Genomic DNA, 17,107 nt, shown 5'->3' with positions numbered 1-17,107 from the left:
TTCCGTAGGTTAGCTGCCCCCTGCGTAAGGAAACTCCGCTCGTATATTTCGCAATTTGCTGTACCGATGCATTACGTGAGGGGAAGCAGAGACGAGGAGGCACTTGTCCTTTGTGCCACGGGCAGCGTTGTGACTCTGTGCGATGCCGTGCGCGCTCTGAGTGCCTGTTTGCGTGCATTTCCCCTCTGGAAGCCGCCTGGGCCTGGTGGGGGGGCTCAGTGTGGGCCCAGGTGTGCTGGACATTTGGAGAGGTTCAGAGGCGGCTCCCATCCCCTCTTGCAACCGGCGTCCCCAGGAGGGGGGTCCCTGGGGGTGAGATGGATGGGGAGCCAGCAGCACCCACAAAGAGGGGGGCTCACCCCCTTCCTGGCTGTCTTCTTTTCCAGTATCCTGTTTGCTGGCCGAGTTTGGGATGGCAAGTCCTCCTCTTCACTGCCTTTCCTGAGGACTAGAGACCCTGCAGGAATTTGGCGAGGAGGTGAGTGCGCCCCCTGCCATTGGACATGGGGAGGGCGAGGGGTAGGGTGTGGGGTTTGAGCCTGATACCACTTTTTGGGGCTGAGAATGAGCAGAGCTGTAGGAAGCAGGGTGTGGTGCAGCCACCCCTTTCTCCCCCCTGCTTGAAAGCTGCTTCCTTGCGCAGCCTTTGGAACCTCCTGCCACCAGACAGAGTGGCTTCCTCCCCAAATAGGCTTTAGAGGGGGAGGTTTCCAAGGGCACGGGAGGAGCTGAGTCACTTCTGTGTTTCCCATCAGGGATGAATCAGGGCTTTGGGGAGGGAAGGGGTGTTCCTGGCGGAGGACGGGGGGGGAGCGTCCTTCTCTGAGTGTGCTTTGCCCGGCTTCCTCTGCTGGTGGGGCCTTTGCAATAGGCAAATGGGGGACGCCCCACGTCTCAGTTGTGGGGTACCTGCCTGGAATGCAGAAGGACTCGAGTTCGAACCCTGACAGCATCTCCTGGTAGACCTAGGAATATCCCCAGACTGCGACTGCTGCCAGCCAGTGCAGGTATGACTGGTCTAGATAGGCCAATGGTCTGACTGGGCATGTTTAGCCTGGAGAAGAGGAGGTTAAGGGGTGATATGATAGCCATGTTCAAATATATAAAAGGATGTCACATAGAGGAGGGAGACAGGTTGTTTTCTGCTGCTCCAGAGAAGCGGACACGGAGCAATGGATCCAAACTACAAGAAAGAAGATTCCACCTAAACATTAGGAAGAACTTCCTGACAGTAAGAGCTGTTCGACAGTGGAATTTGCTGCCAAGGAGTGTGGTGGAGTCTCCTACTTTGGAGGTCTTTAAGCAGAGGCTTGACAACCATATGTCAGGAGTGCTCTGATGGTGTTTCCTGCTTGGCAGGGGGTTGGACTCGATGGCCCTTGTGGTCTCTTCCAACTCTAGGATTCTATGATTCTATGATTCTGTGACTAAGGTGGCTTCCTTAATGAGGAGGGGAGCTTTGCTGGGGGGTAGATACAGTCTGGGGAGGTGGCTTGCTGGGTGTGAGGGGCAGAATGAGCCCCCTTCTTTTGAAGCCCCCTGTTAAAAGTGTAGGGCGGGGCTTTGTTTCCAGACTTTGTCCAGATGTGGCTGAACTACAACTCCCATCAGCCTCTGCACCCTCCAGCTGCAGTCCAGCTGAGTAGCTGGAGCGGACATTCCCAAACTTGGCCCTCCAGATGTTTTGGGACTACAATTCCCATCATCCCTGACCACTGGTCCTGTTAGCTAGAGATGATGGGAGTTGTAGTCCCAAAACATCTGGAGGGCCAAGTTTGGGCATGCCTGATCTGGAGGGCTTCTGGCCGAGAAGTCCTAGATTTATAGCACTGCAGAGTTAGAAGGGACCCTGGGGGTCATCTATCCCAACCCCCAACGTGAGCCTCAAACCTGCAACCCTCAGTCTGAGTGCTTTGACAAGTGGCTCCTTCCTCGCTTTCCTGGCTGCGCTGTGTGCGCCTTGTGTTGTGCAAGCGGCTGCATGCTGACTCGGCCGTCCGCAGTGAAGGTGATTTGGGGGCTGGGCTGGGGGGGCAGGAAGTGCGGGGGGCTGCTTGTGGGGCCGGATTTCACAATGGCGGCCCCAGGTTGAGCCGCGGGTCAGGGCTCTGCGCCAGCCCAATTATTCCGCCCTGTCAAGGGGAAGAATGCAGCTTTGCGCAGCCTGGTGGGGGTCTGCCGGCCACCTCTGGAACTGGGGGAGCGGGGAGGGGGACCCCACCCCAAGAGGCAGGACATGGGGGGTGGCACGAGGGTCCTGGGCCAAGTGGGGTCTGGGGGTCTGTCTAGAGCCGCCATTCGTACATCGATAGTCCTTCTGCTCAATCCCGCAAGGAGCACATGGGACCGTAGTTCCGGAAGGGACCCCAGGGTCATCTAGCCCAACCTGCTGCATTGCAAGCTGTGACCCCCAAACTAAGCTAAGACCCACTCCTGCTAGCCTTGCCCAGAAGAGGGGAGCAGGGGGTTTGGGGGGGGTTGCAGCTGCAGAAGGAGGTTCTACCTGCTGGTGCCCAGGAGAGTTTGCCAGCTGCAAAGTGGGCACGGCGGAAAAGGAGTCAGGCCCAGTGAAGACCACCTGGGGAAAAGGGTTTGCAGAACCCAGATTCCAAAAACCCAACCTGAATGGAAACCTTCCGGTTGGTGCAGATTGCCTGAGCTGCGATTGTGGCCTTGCCAAGGGGGTGGACTAGATGAGCCCCAGGGCTCCCTTCCAACTCCCTTCCAGTTCCACGATTCTCTGACTGCCTGCCTCTGTGACCCACCCTCCTGTGACTGACGGGGGCCGCCATTCTTTCCCCAACCTGCTGCCCCCCCCAAGATGCCCAGTGGGGACTTGGGGGGAGCTGTGCCTTTGACTTTGGCCGGATGGGACCCCCACGGCCGGCCAGGACAAAGATGACGCAGCGCTTGCCCCGGCTGGCACTGCCCTCCCCGGCCTGCTGCTGGCGCTGCCCCAGAGGCGGCTCCCCACGCCTCATTAGGGCCGCTTAGGGGGCAGTGGGGGGCCTGAGTGGCTGCCAGGAAGGGCCGGCCAGACGCAGGGAAGGGCAGAGAGCTGCTTCTCCTCGCCCCGGCCCTCCTCCTCCTCCTCCTGCCGGCTTGGGGGGCCTCTGGCTGCCCATGCCAATTAGCCCAGCGCCTGCCGTGGGGCAGGAGGGCCTTTCAAGTTCTTTGGGGTCACTGGAGGGCTCCGGGCACCAGCGGGGGGCTCCCGTGGCCAAAGAGCCTCCGGTCACAGGCTCCGCCCTCCCCTTCTGCCTCCACCGGAGTCAGAGAACCATGCAGTTGCCAAGTTGGAAGGGACCCCCAAAGGTCATCCAGCCCAGCCCCCTCCAGGCAGGAGTTCCAGGTGAAGAATCCCTGAGAGATGGCTGGTACTTTATTATTTACACCCTGCGAGGAGGGAGACCCTCTTAGTCTTTACACCTGTCCTCCAACCTGCAAGGAAGGGAATCTTGCCTATTTATGCACTGCTTTTGAATTTATATCCTCATTTAATGCCCAGAACAACCTTGCAAAGGAGGTCAGGCTGAGAAGCAGGGGCTGGCCCCCCAGGCCTCCCCCAGGGAGCTTCACGACTGAGCGGGGATTCGAACTCTGGCCTCCCGGGTCCCAGTCTGACACTCTGCTAGACCCCTCTCTCGTGGGGGGCATATTTTGGGGGGGGGGGTTGGGCGCTGGGCCTGGCCTTGCACTTGACTCGCCTCTGCTCCCCAGCGATGCCCTCTAGCAACACCCCCCACCCTGAGCCCCCCACCCCTCTTTGCAAGGCTGGTTTCCTCTCAAACAGTTCAGGGGGTGGTTGCTTGCGAGGGGAAACCGAGGGAAACGGAGGGGTGTCTTGTGGGGGAGCCTTGAAAGAGGGGGTGCTTGCACTTTCAGGCTTCCAATTTACTGCACCATTTGGCCTCGCCGTGGGGCAGAGGCCTTCTCTGGTTCCCCCTTTGCATTGCGGGGTGCACTGGATGACCCTTGGGGTCTATTCTGTGACGCTTTAACACCGGGAGGAAGAGGAGAAGCTCAGCTCTGCTCTCCTTTCTTAGTCCAGGCTTCTTGCGCTGCAATTCCTGCAGTTCAGGGGGTCAGACTAGATGGGCCTTGGAGGTCCCTTCCAACTCTGTGCTTCTGTGATTCATGGATCCCTCCCCTTTGGGGTGTCCCATTGGCCAGGGAGGCTTCCCCCTGGGGGGTCAAATGAGCCAGGATTGGGGCCTTCTTGAGAATCCGGGGAGGAGGGCAGAGGAAGGGAACTCCCTTTCCAAGCAACTCTTGACTTCTCTCTCTCCGTCCCCCCCTCCTGTGTCACTTGGGGGGCGCTGAGCCCTTTGGGGTCACAGATGGAAAATCCCAGCCCATTCTGCCAGCTGAATTTCCTTACCAGCCCTCCCCAAAGCCGGGTCCTTCCCAGGGCCCCCTGCCCCCCAGCTCAGTCGGCAGAGATGGAGACTCTTAATCTCAAGGTCCCGGGTTCGAGCCCCAAAAACTTCCTGCACGGCGGGGGTTGGACTAGATGACCCTCGGTTCCCTTCCAGCGCTCTGGTTTGAAGATGGATCAATATCCCATCTCTTATCCCTAAAGCGGCTCAAAGTGGCGCACGTGGTTCTCTCCCTCTCCTCTGGTAATCGCCACAACAACCCTGCCGGGTAGGTCAGGCTGAGAGAGACCCAGGGAGCTTCCGGGCCGAGTGGGGATTCGAACCCTGGTCTCTCCCAGGTGAAGTGCCTGCTCAGGCCATGCCTTCGTTTCCTCATAATGCCATTGGGTCTGCCTGCACCCTGAGCTAACTCGGAAGGGGGGAACTGGGGTGGGTGGGTGCAAGACAGCGCCCAATTCCTGGGGTGGCTTTCTTTCTCTTGGGGCCAAGAATGCCAATGTCCTCCCCCCAGTGCAGCCATTGGCATCTGCATGGCAGAGGAAGAGGGAGAATCTTCCTCCCTCCCCTGGAAGTGTTGAGATGGAAGGCGCTCCCAAAGGTCATCCAGCCTGACCCCCTTGCCAGACAGGCGTCTCGGTTCAAGAATCCCTGGCAGGTGACCACCTGAGCTTTGCTGAGAAACCTCCAATGAAGGAGAGCCCTCCTGCCTTCCAAGGCCATTGAATCCTAGGATTGGAAGGGGTCCCCAAAGGTCATCCAGCCTGACCCCCTCAAAAAGAGTTTCTGAGAGGAGGTGCTGAGGTGGGGAAGGTTGCCTGGGGAGTGTGTCATTCATGCCCCCCCCCCCCGCCACAACTAGGTCTTAACTGCTTGCTGCTCCTCCAGGCCAGGTGAGCTGTCTTGCCTGAGGGCAGAAGGGGGGCAGGAAATAACCAGCCTGCTTGGGGGGGGCAGGTAATGACCCCCTATCAGGGCAGTGGGGCATGAAGAGGGAGAGGCTGTCTGGGTGACGGGGGGGCACCCTGCCACAACCCTGACATTAGCAGCAGGGGTTGGTTTACCACCCAGGCCAGCCGGCCAGCCGCCCTGCTGACACAGCAGCCCCCGCAGGGGGAGGAATTGGCTGGGTGCTGGGGGGGGGGGAGGTGGCGGGAGCCTTGCAGGGGCCCCACCCCATGCCCCCCCCGTGGGTGCCTCGCCCAGGGCCCTCCCCTGCCCCCCTGCTCCAGCTGCACAATCCCAGGGGTGTCTCTCCCTTCCCGCCGTAGAAGCAAAGAGCCAGAAGGGAACCCAGGGGTCATCTAGTCCAACCCCATGCTGGCCAACAGGCCAGGGAGCCCCCACCCACCCAAGATTGGTCCACTTTCAGAGGAGCCCCGTCCTCCCCATATCTCAGTTGGCTGGTCTTTTTCCTCCTGCCCCATGGAGCTGTGGAACTCCCTGCCACAGGGGGAAGAGATGGCCGGCGACCTCAATGTGGATCCAAAGTGGATTGGAGAGGAGAGAGGCTCTGCTCTGCCCTCCAATTTCAGAGGCAGCCGCTCTGAGCCCGGCTTCAGCTGGCGAGGGCAGGATATAAATAAAATATTATTATTATTATTATTATTATTATTATTATTATTATTATTAAATGCTTCCGAATCCCAGTGCCTGGAAGCCGCAGGAGGAGAGAGTCATGGCCGGATCCTGCGTTTCCCGAGAGGGGCATCTGGGACGCTGCCCTATAGATCAGGCTTCCTCCACCTCGGCCCTCCAGATGTTTTGGGACTACAGTTCCCATCATCCCTGACCACTGGTCCTGCTAGCTGGGGATCATGGGAGTTGTAGGCTAAAAACACCTGGAGGTTGAGGAAGCTTGCCCTAGATGGTCCCCTTTGGCCCCGGAACCCGCTTTTCATGGGGTGATGGGCAGGGATATGGAGAGAGTGCCTCTGAGCATGCAGAGAGTGCTTTCCACAAGTGGGGGGGGGAGAAGGCAGGGCAGGACAGCTGGCCTGGCAGGGGAGCAGCTGTGGCCTGCGCTGTGTGTGTGTGTGTTTGCGGTGCCCGCAGGAGGAGTGGCCAGCGCTGAAGTGGCACTTATGGGGACCGGCTGCTGTGGGGACTTTTCCTCCCCCCTCCCTCCCTCTCTCCCTGCCAGGAGGCAGGTATAAAAAACTCTGCAGCCTCCGCCGAGGGCAGTGCCAGGGCAGCCGCTTGGGCAGAGGGTGCCCCCTTCTCCTGCAGCAGCTGCCTGCCTAGGGGCTGCCACCCTGGCAGCCGACAGGCGGCCTTTGGCAGGATTTCCTGCTTCCTGAGCAGCTCCCGGGCAGGAAACCCGCCGGACCCCTCTGCCCGCCCCACGGAGGAAGCAGCCGCAGCCGCAGGAGCCTATGGGGTGAGTGGAGGGGGCCGGTTCCTGGGTGCCCAGAGGGGAGATTCCTGGCCGAGAGAAGCCGCTGGTTTCATTCTTCCGTGGTCCGGAGGTGCCCTTCAGGGGGTGGCAACGTCCCCCCAGCCACAGTTGGAAGGGGTCCCAGGGGTCATCTAGTCCAACCCCCTCGTTGTGGTTTGGCTTCCCACGTGCAGAGTGCTTTCGGGTCTTCCTTCCTTGGAGGTTTGTCGGCAGAGGTTGGGTGGCCATCAGTCGTGGATGCTTGAGCTCAGATCCCTGCATTGCAGGGGGTGGACTGGATGACCCTGGGGGGTCCCTTCCAACTCTGCCGTTCTCTGATTCCCACAACAACCTTGCCAGGCAGTTGAGTCTCTTTTAGCCAAGAGAAGTGGAAGAGGCAGCCTTGAACCCAGAGGGGAGACCCTGCTTGGGTGAGGCCAGATGGGTGGGGTATAATAATAATAATAATAATAATAATAATAATAATAATAATAATTGTATTTATGTCCTGCCCTCCCCAGCCGAAGCCGGGCTCAGTGTGGCTAACAACAGTAAAAGTAACACAGTTATTATTATTATTATTACTGTTATTATTATTATTATTATTGCATTGTGGTTCTCCTGTTGGATAAAGGTTGAGGCGGAGGGAATATTTGCCAGCTCCCGCAGCCTCCAACCTGGTCAGCTCAGTGTTGTGGCCTGTGGGGCTTATTCAGGCCTGATAGAAATGCACTCTGCACATGCCCAGAGGCGCAAAGTTGCTTCATGGTACGACATCCCTTGGCCTTTATGTCAGCTTTCAGGTCTGTATCTGGGGGGGGGGCTGATCTCTTTGGACACTTCATGTATGCTGCTGTTAGTTTGGGTTGCCTCTGAGCCCGCGCAGAGTGCCTTTTGCTCTCCAGGTCAGAGGCAGAGTCCCCTTCCGGCTTCTGCACCCTCCTGGATCTGCAGAGGCCGTTCAGGGCAGGGGAGGAGGAGGAAGAGGAGGAGGAGAGGTTTGTGTGCGAGGCTGGAAGAGGAAACCTGCTGCGTCCGCAAGGAGCCTCTGAGCACGTGCTGAAGGGCGGGGGGGGCACTCTCGTGATTCATCCTCAGGATAGTCTTACTTGTTCTGTGGAGGCGGCAGGCGGCTATTTTTAACTGGGTCTGGGCGGGTGGCAGGCGCCTGGCGTGGCTCTGCCCGCCCAGGCCTCTCTCTGGGGCTTTGCAGGGTGCTCTTCTCACGGGGGGGGGGGCCGAGGCTGGCAATTGGGAGAGTGGCAGATGCTGGAGCCTTGGAGGGAGCCCCCCCCCAGCAGTCAGTCACTTTCGGGGTGGCCTTGTGGGCTGAGAGACAGAGCCGGGCAACTGTGCCACCTTGTGAGCTCAGCTCTGCCCCTGCTCTGCCCATTGCACAGCTGGAGAACTGAGGCCACTGCTGCCAAGCCCATCTTTGTTCTCCGAGGAGCTCAAGGGGGCATGCATGGGTCTTCTCCTCCCCCCCCCACTGTTTTATCCTCCCAACACCCCTGTGAGGAAGGCTAGGCTTAAAGAGCAGGGACCGCTCCCAGTCCCACCCACTGAGCTTCATGGCCAAGTGAGGATTCGAATCCAGGTCTCTCCCATGTTTTTATTTATACCCCGCCCTCTCCGGCCAAAGCCAGGCTCAGGGCGGCTAGCACCAATAAAATTACAATGAAAACATAATAGAAAAAAATAAAAGAAAGCAATTTAAAATACAGGTTAATATGCAATTTAAAACACAGCCTCATTTTAAAAGTAGCCCATAGATCAAAACCGTAAGGGGAGGGAAACATAAGGGTCAGAGTGAGTCCAAACCAAAGGCCAGGACGAACAGCTCCATCTTGCAGGCCCTGCGGAAAGATGTCAAGTCCCGCAGGGCCCTGGTCTTTTGAGACAGAGCGTTCCACCAATTCGGGGCCAGTACTGAAAAGGCCCTGGCCCTAGTTGAGACCAATCTAACCACCTTGTGACCTGGGACCTCCAAAGTGTTGTCATTTGGGGACCTTAAGGTCCTCCGTGGGGCAGACCAGGAGAGGCGGTCCCATAGGTATGTGGGTCCTAGGCTGCATAGTATAAAACTGGGTCTGGGAATCCGACTTTATGTTGCTCACGAGAAGCAACTTTCTACTCCTCATTGGGGTTGTGGCACTTGGCCCGTCCCCTCAGGGGCAGAGCTTTCAGGCCCAGCCTTGTACCAACCACGCCCAGAGGGTAGAGGTGCCCGGCTTTGGTTCAGGGCACCCAATTGAGAGAGGGTATTTCTGGCCAGCCCTTTTCCTCTTGGGGCCCAGGCAGAGAGGCCAGTGCGGGGAGGAGGGTTTTAAGCCACCTGTCATGGAAGCCTTGGCTGTGGGTCCCGCACTGCAGGGGGTTGGGCTGGATGACCCTCTGGGGTCCCTACAAACTGTAGGATTCTTTGCTCTCGTGGCCCAGGAGTGAATCAGGCAACTCCATCAAAACCCAAAGCCTTCTCCATCTCTCTCTGCTGCGGTCAGACCCCGTCCAAGCCCCCAAGATTCACTGTCCTCCTTCACACACACACCCCAGTTTTAAACCCCCTTTGATGAGCAGCCCCACTTGACCCCTTGCGGTCAAAGAAGCAGGGATCCGCAGAGCCTGTTCCAGCGCGTGGGGGGGGGGCTGGAGCGATTTGGGGAGCAAACGTGAAAGGAATTGCAGGAGGGGAGAGGCAATCCTGTCTGAGAAGAAGTCCCTGCCCCCCCCCAGGGCGGAGGTGCCAATAGAAGGAGCAGGAAGGATGTGGCTGAACGTGATCCTTTCCCAGAGTGACCTTCGTCCTCCTTGGAAGGTTTTGTGCTTTCTCTTAGCGCCTGTGCCTCTCTCCCTCCCGACTGCAGGATCCCCTGCAAAAGCCATGGAGTGCTAGAATTGCAGAGTGGGAAGGGGACCCCAAAGGTCCTGTAGTCCAGCCCCCCGATTAGGCCCCTGCAGGTGGCCCTCCAACCTCTGCTTTGAAACCTCCACCTCCGAGAGAGGCAGCTCCACTGCCAAACGGCTCTTGCCCTCAGAAAGTTCTTCCCACAATTTAGTCAGAATCTCCTTTCTTGCAACTTGAAGCCCTGAGTTCGGATTCTGACCTCCAGAGCATTTGCTCCTTCCTTGGTCAGACCCCACCTGGAGTCCTGGGTCCAGTTCTGGGAGCCACATTATAAGAAGGATGCTGACCAGCTGGAAGGTGGGCAGAGGAGGGCAGCCAAGATGATCAAGGGTCTGGAAACTAAGCCTGATGAGGAACGGTTGAAGGAGCTGGGGGTGTTTAGCCTGGGAAAGAGGAGACTGAGAGGAGATATGAGAGCCACCTTCCCATATCTCAAGGGAAGGTGGAGCAAGCTGGTTTTCTGTGGCTCTAGGAAGCAGGACGCAAACTGCCGGATTCAGATCTGTGAGATCTTGTGATGGAGGGCATCCTATAAATTCAATAAGTAATAACAAATTAAAAGGCAAGAAAGGAGATCCTGACTGCACTACTGATTGGGAAATCCTGCATTTGAGAGAACTAGACACAGGTGGCTAGACGACCATTTCCAAGAACTTTGGAACCAAATTGGGGAATCTCCCCTTGGACCACCCTGAATGACCCCAGGGCGTCCCTGCTAGCGAGACTGAATGGGACCCCTTTGCCAGTCCTGCAGGGGAGAGTCCAGAAAACGCCACTCACAGCGTGGACTCACCTTCCCTGGAGGCTTTTCAGCAGAGGCTGGATGACCATCTCTCAGGGAGGCTTGAGCTGAGATTCCTGCCTTGCAGGGGGCTGGACTGGATGACCCCTGGGGTCCCTTCCAACCCGACTGCGATTCTATGACACAGCTAGACTGGGTCATGCATGTTCTTTTGCACTGTCCCTGGGATGAGACCATTCGATCGAAGTTGGTTCATCAGTTGGTTGTTAGTGGGGAGCGACATCTGGACAAAGACAAGGTCCCCTTCCTGACCTATAAGATTCAGATAGTGGCCACGTTTCTGCCACACGAAACGAAGTGTATCCTACAATGTTATACATTAACTTAAGCGTGAGATTTAGGTTTTTATTGTGGAAAACCCTACTGCAATCTGGCATAAATGCCAACAAAGGTTCGAGAGTTTGAGACGCCAACTCAGCCTTAGGAAGATCTCTCAAGACAGGGAGACTTTCCTTCCCTGGAGGTTTCCAAGCAGAAGTTGTGCGGATGCTCCAGTTGCGGTTCCTGCATTGCAGGGGGTTGGTCTGGATGACCCCTTGGGGTCCCTTTCAATGCTGCAGTCCTGTAATTCTGCCTGCTGGCTGCAGCCCCCTCTCCCGGGGTCAGGAGACTGGGGCACAGTCTGTCCTCCGGAGAACCAGGGCGAAAGGCTGCCTCTCTGCCGCGACTTTGCCAGGCCCCCCTGCCCCCCCCCCCGTAATCGCCTTAGTGGGATCAGGCGGGCCAGTTGGGGCTCGCCCCTGGAATGTGACTTCAGGAGGTGCGCCAGTCTGTAATTAAACGCTGAGCGGTGCGGGGGGGGGGCGGTCGGCCGCTGTGGGGTCTTTGGCCCGGCCTGGCCGGGATCTGATCTGCCCGGCGTCTCCCTCGGCCACAAGGGCCTTTTGTCCGCCGCTTAAAGCCCCGTGAAATATTTGGGTGGCGCAGGGGGGAGTGGCTCAGGAGGAGGCGCGCCTGGGTGCCAAGGCAGGAGATTGGCAGCGTGGCAGAGAGGAGCCGGGAGAGAGAAGCCTCGCAGGTGCCGCTCAGAAGCTGCTGGCCCCCACCGCCTTGGCACCCCAAGGTAGGCAGAGAGGGTAGGCATGGGCGGGGGTCCTGGAGGGGGCCAGAGAGGTGCCAGTCCCTGGGGGGGGCAGGCCCAAGGGGGGGGGCTGCAGGAGCAGGACTGGGTTGCAATGGGGGCAGAGGAAGAATGGGGGCAGAGCAGTTTGGAGCATGTGCAGAGTGCCCTTTCCCCACCCCCTGTGTGCATTAGTGCTTAGATTAAAGGGATGCAGTGGGGGGGGGTTGCAACAGCTGCACCCCCCTTCATGCTGGGAGATCAAACCCTCCGAGGACAGCATTCTCCAGGCTCGGAATCCTAGAACTGTAGAGTTGGAAGGGCCCATGAAGGACATCTAGTCCAGCCCTCAGGCAGACGGCCATCTTTGTGGCAATGTTTCCCTGTCCCGCAGCACCCTCGGAGTAAACATTCCCTCTTGGGGAGGCAGCTCGGTCCTCTTCAAACACCCGCAACGGGTGTGGGAAAGGCACTCTGCACGTGCCCAGAGGGACGATGTTATCCGCTGTGGGGCAACCTCAGCCCTCAGGGGCGCGTCCCAGAGGCTTAGCCCTGCTGAATGCAGGCAGAGAGCAAGGAAGGAGATTCACATTCTGCCTCAGGACTCAAAGCAATGGATTCAAAATGCAAGGAAGGAAATTCCGGCCGGATGTCAGGGAGATCTTTCTGACGGGAAGAAGAGCTGTTCCGTAGGGGAAGCGATTTCCTTGGGAGTCTGTGGAGGTTTTCAGCAGAGCTTGGCTGGCCTTCTGTCCCGGATGCTTGAGCCGAGATCCCCGCATTGCAGGGGGGGGGTGGGCTGGATGACCCTCAGGGGTCCCACTCTGCAATCCCGTGACTCCGATCCTTCCTGCTGGGCTGGGGAAGGAGTGTGTGGCGGCCGGACTCTCCCACCCGTGAGAACCAGTCTGGCCCCCTCTTCTCAGCTCGGCTTTCCCCAGAACAATCTGAAATTTGTTTACCGGCCCTTAATCCTCCCCTCCTGCTCCACACATGGGCGGCCGGATTAAGGAAAGGAATCTGCTTATTCAGAGGGGCGGGTGCATGGGCTGGGGGGGCATTTTGTGGGGAGCGCACTAGTCTTCTGAGCCCCTGCCCCAGAGATGGGGCAGGCTGACCCTCTTCCAAAGAAAGCACCCTCTTGATGTGGGGCTTTGCCTCTGCACTTGACCCTGGGTCAAGAGGTCCCAGCTCTGACCTCTGGCCTGGCCTGGGGGAAGCTTCCTCCCCCCCCCCCCCCCACGCCTGCCCCACTTCTCCATCCCTAGCAAATGAACACAGATGCAGTTCCCTGCCCGGAAAGATTAAATCTAGATTCTGCTCATGGTCCTCCAGCTGCCAATCATCATGTCTGGAGGGGCTTCTTCCTTTGGCCCTGGGGGCTGATGGGAGTTGGAGTCCAGCCCTATTCTGGGGGGGCGTTTGCAGGGTCCCCCCTGCCCCCATCAAGAGAAAAAGGGGCTTTTCTGTGCTTGGCTGGGGCCGGCATTCCTGCGCTCCTCCAGCAGAGGGTGCTGTGGAACCCTCTTCCTCTTCTGCCCCCCAACCTGCCTATCTTGTGCAAGGGGGGGGGGTTGGGGGCAGGCTGTGAAAGCCTTGGGACAGGAGTCACCGGCCCCTCAGGCTGGCAGGATCCAGGCAGAGCCATCGCATCCGAGTTTTGGAAGGGACTCCCAAAGGCCCTCTAGTCCAGCCCACTGCCAAGCAAGGGATGCTGTCTCAGCAAAAAGATGCCGTGGCCGAGAGAGTGGGGAGGGGGGCTCTTTTCCGCCCCCCCTCCATTGGAGTGGGCTTGGGGGGCTGCTTGGGCATCCTTGGAATCTGAAAGGGCTCGCTTGCTCGAGTCGCCTGCCGCCGCTTGCTCTGCTCTGTTCTCGGAGAAGCAGAGATTAAGGCCTGTGGGTTAAATCACTGAGCCTAGGGCTTGTGGATCAGAAGGTCGGCGGTTCAAATCCCCACAACGGGGTGCGCTCCCGTTGCTCGGTCCCTGCTCCTGCCCACCTAGCAGTTCAAAAGCACGTCAAAGTGCAAGTAGATCAATAGGTACCGCTCTGGCGGGAAGGTAAATGGCGTTTCCGTGCGCTGCTCTGGTTCGCCAGAAGTGGCTTAGTCCTGCTGGCCACATGACCTGGAAGCTGTACGCTGGCTCCCTCGGCCAGTAAAGCGAGATGAGCGCCACAACCCCAGAGTCGGCCACGACTGGACCTAATGGTCAGGGGTCCCTTTACCTTATTTGGGGAGGGGGCTGCCTGGGCCTTGAGTGCCATTCCTGCCCCACCAGCCAGGGAGCCTCACAAAGGAGGCAGGCAGAGAAGCCCACAATGCCGTGGGGCATGCCAGCTGGGAGGGGGGATCTGGAACCAGGACCATAGCCTTGTAGACTCGGAAGGGACCCCGAGGGTCATCCAGCCCAACCCCAGTGAGGCAGGAATCCCAGCAGGGCAGGAATTGCCAGACCTGGCATGAGGGGCTGTTTGTGGGGGGCTGTGAGAACCTGGTGCCCCTGTGGGTCCTGCCTGGAGTGTGTGTGTGTCCCCCTCCCTGCAGGGCGAGCCAGAGTTCGGCCCTGTGGGTGACAGCAGGGTGACTGAGCGTCCCTTGTGAGGGACAGTCACCGCTCAGCTGGCGTCACGAGGCGCAGGGGGAGCCATAAGAGGCGGCGGGAAGCTGCTGTCCCTCAATTGGCAGCTGGAGGCAGGGGCAGCTGGTCGCTGGGGGAGCGACGGAGGTGAGCAAAGGGGGGGGAGCCCAGCCCCACGATGGTGGGGGGCAAAGGGGGGCTCAATCGTCAGAGGTGGGGGGTCTGGACAGGCCCTCGGGGGTGGAGGCAAAAACTGTCTGGCTTCCAGAAAGGACGCTGCACCCAGCAGCCTGAGCGAAAAGCGCTCTGCACATTCACAGAGGCCACTTTTGGGTAGAGCTGAGGCAGGACCCACCTTTCCTGGGATGGCGCTCTGTCCGGGATGCTTTTGCTGTGATTCCTGCATTTCAGGAGAGGGGGTTGGTCTGGATGACCTCTTGGGGTCCCAAGCCTTCAATTCCTTCATTCGATGACTCTCCTCCGTCAGGGGCGACTCCTGCATTGCGGGGGGCTGGGCTAGATGACCGCCTGGGGTCCCCCCAACGCTACGTTCCCCTCTGAAGGAGCCTCCTCACTGCCTGTCTCCCAGTTCTCTCCCCCCCCCCCGCCCCACCCAGATGCCCCGAGACCCCCTGCCACCCTCCATAACCTGGGGCACAGGAACTCAGGCTGGGCAACCCCAGCGCTCTCTTGAGTCACGAGTGCGATTCATGTCAAGAAAGCAGGCGGCGGGGGGGAGCTGAGCCTGAGCCGGATCAGACCAGCCGCACCGGCTGCCTGGGGGGACCCGATCCCCCTCTGGGCCTGGCGTTGCTCTTGGCACCCGCTGCCGCAGGAGAGCCCCAGGCCAAGACAAGCGTGGCCTCTGCCTCACCCGCCCGGCCCAGCGGGAAGACCGCACTCCTCCTCCTCGTTGGGATGCAGGAATCTTCCCGCGGTCAGGACATGGCAGCAGCTGTGAGGAGGAAGGCTTTCCCAGAGGAAGAAGCTGCTGGCCTTTGCAGGAAGGGGCCTCCAGGGGTCATCCAGACCAACCCCCTGCGAGGCAGCGAGGTTGAAGGTGGAACTTGTCATAGAAGTGCAGCTTGGGAAGCGATGGCGGGAGACACCCCCACCCTGAGATGGGGGCTGCAGAAGGAGGGGGTCCTGAGCAGGATGGGGGTGTTTGTGGGGGGAGGGGAAATTCCCAGGGGTCTCTTTCCACGTGGGCTCCTCACATGCCCTTGGTGAACAGGGATTCCCTCGCTGAACCCAGGAGAAAGCTGCAGGGTCAGGCCAAAGGGGGCCCATCGGCTGCAGCGTCCGAATGCCCCATTGCACCGCAGAGTCCAGATAGACTGCCTCTGGGCCTGAAGGCTCTGTAAGGGCGTCCACAGAGCCCGGCTGCTGGAGGAAGGCAAAGGGAGGAAGCCGTCTCATCCAGGTGCCCCCAGGGGAAACCCACAGGCAGGATTCGAACTCCTCCCTTGGTTTCCAGCAGAGCCTTGCCGCCTCTGGCTGGGGAGGGAGAGCCCAGCCATCGCCCTCTCCTCCTCCACGGATTTGCTCAGTCCTCTTTTCATGGTGGCCAGGCCTGCCTCTTGTGGCAGGGAGTTCCACAGTCTAGCTCTGCCCTGCAATAGGGTTCCCAGATTCCCAAAAGTGAAAATCTGGACAAACTTGTCCAGAGCTGTTTTTCCCCACCAGTAACATCTCCCCAAAAATATTAAGTTTTGGGGGCTTTGTTGTGATTTACCACCCTTGCCATATGTCTGGGTGTTCCTGGACATTTTACTGATTTGGCAAAAAAACCGCCCGGACGCCGTTCTGCTGCCCGAACCCTGGTCATTTCCAGGAAAATCCAGCCTTGGGAATCTTCCGACATTCAGTTTTGTCCACGAATTCCAGTGCTGAGAGCGAGGGGGGGGCCCACACTTTCCTCTCGGCCCCAAAGCCCCCAGTGCCGCCTCCCTGGCCCCCTTCCAGGGGTGCCCCCACCTCTCCCTCTGGCCTCCCTGCTCAGGTGCCTCCTCCTCGGCAGGGACCCCCAAGGGTCATCCAGCCCCACCCCTCCCCTGCAACGCAGGAATTGCACCCGCAGCATCCCTGGCAGGGGGCCAGCCAAGCTCTGCTTCCAATCCTCTCCCCCCCCAACTCCCTCCCTCCCGCTGCCCAATTCCTCCTCCGATTTCCTCGTTCTTTATTTCATGAGACATGGGATCCCGACTTTGCCCGCTGGGCACAGGAAAGAGCTCTTTCCTGCCCCGCTGGCGCTGCCGGAGCCCGCCTGGCAGGGGTGCCGATCAGACCCCCTCTGGAGGAGAAAGGGGGCATCTGCCTTGCCAAAAGTCCCTCCCTCCCCATTCTGTGGATGGTTCTTGCAGGGGGGGGCATCTTCCAAGCCCCCGGAGGTGCCATTTGCCCTGTGGGCAGCCAGACGGGCAGAAGGCCCCTCATCTGGGTCGGAGTCGGGGATTCATCCCCACCTTGGGCAAAAGATTCCCGCCTTGCCGGGGGTTGGGCTAGATGACCTTGGGGGGTCCCTGGTTCCGTGTAATTGGCCTTTTTTCTCTCTCTGCAGGTTATGGTGCCCTCACTCTGCCCTCTGAGTGCCAGGGAGAAAGAGAAAGGCTAGAGGGGCCTTTGCCCTCAGCCCGCCATGAGTCGCCCGCAGGTCTCCTCTGACCTCCACCGCATGGTCTCCGGGGCCGTTCAGGGGGTGAGTAGCAGAGGCCGGCCCTCAGGTGAGCCTCTCTGGACCTCACAGGGGCCACGGGGGGCCGGGCAGGGGGCTTCCGACGCCTGAGATGCTGCGGAAAGGTGAGCCTGGGTTGCTCCGTTGGGAAGCGGTGCCAGGAGAGCGGGCGCAAGCGGGCACTGCGCCATGTGCTGCCCACCTCTTTCCCCAGCCCACGGGGCACCTAGCTCAGCCCCTCCAGTCCTGTGTGGGGCAGAGCTCAGAACAGAGCCCGGGGTGAGGCTGGGCTCTAACGGGCAAAATCGCAGCAGCCTGGAGGGCATGGGAAG

At 59.3% G+C, this 17,107-nt stretch overlaps 1 protein-coding gene across 6 annotated transcripts in view; it reads left to right on the top strand.

Moving 5' to 3' along the window:
- Positions 1 to 17,107, top strand: part of SLC4A2 (solute carrier family 4 member 2) — a 59,178-nt gene that overhangs the window by 14,165 nt on the left and 27,906 nt on the right. The window contains exons 2-3 of one of the 6 annotated variants that reach the window (XM_081164180.1): positions 387 to 478; positions 16,662 to 16,799. In XM_081164180.1, the coding sequence (XP_081020306.1) occupies positions 16,740 to 16,799 (60 nt within the window). In that variant the 5' untranslated portion in view covers positions 387 to 478; positions 16,662 to 16,739. Of the gene's footprint in view, positions 1 to 386; positions 479 to 897; positions 1,008 to 6,611; positions 6,757 to 11,417; positions 11,524 to 14,229; positions 14,249 to 16,661; positions 16,800 to 17,107 lie in introns of those variants that run through there. The other 5 variants (XM_081164184.1, XM_081164182.1, XM_081164183.1 and 2 more) reach the window with 5 other exon arrangements.

Source organism: Podarcis bocagei, assembly GCF_964188305.1.
Source record: "Podarcis bocagei genome assembly, chromosome: 12".
NCBI classification, from domain to species: domain Eukaryota; kingdom Metazoa; phylum Chordata; class Lepidosauria; order Squamata; family Lacertidae; genus Podarcis; species Podarcis bocagei.
The sequence above is the reverse complement of the archived record's forward strand: the minus strand, read 5'-3'. Positions and strand labels throughout refer to the sequence as shown.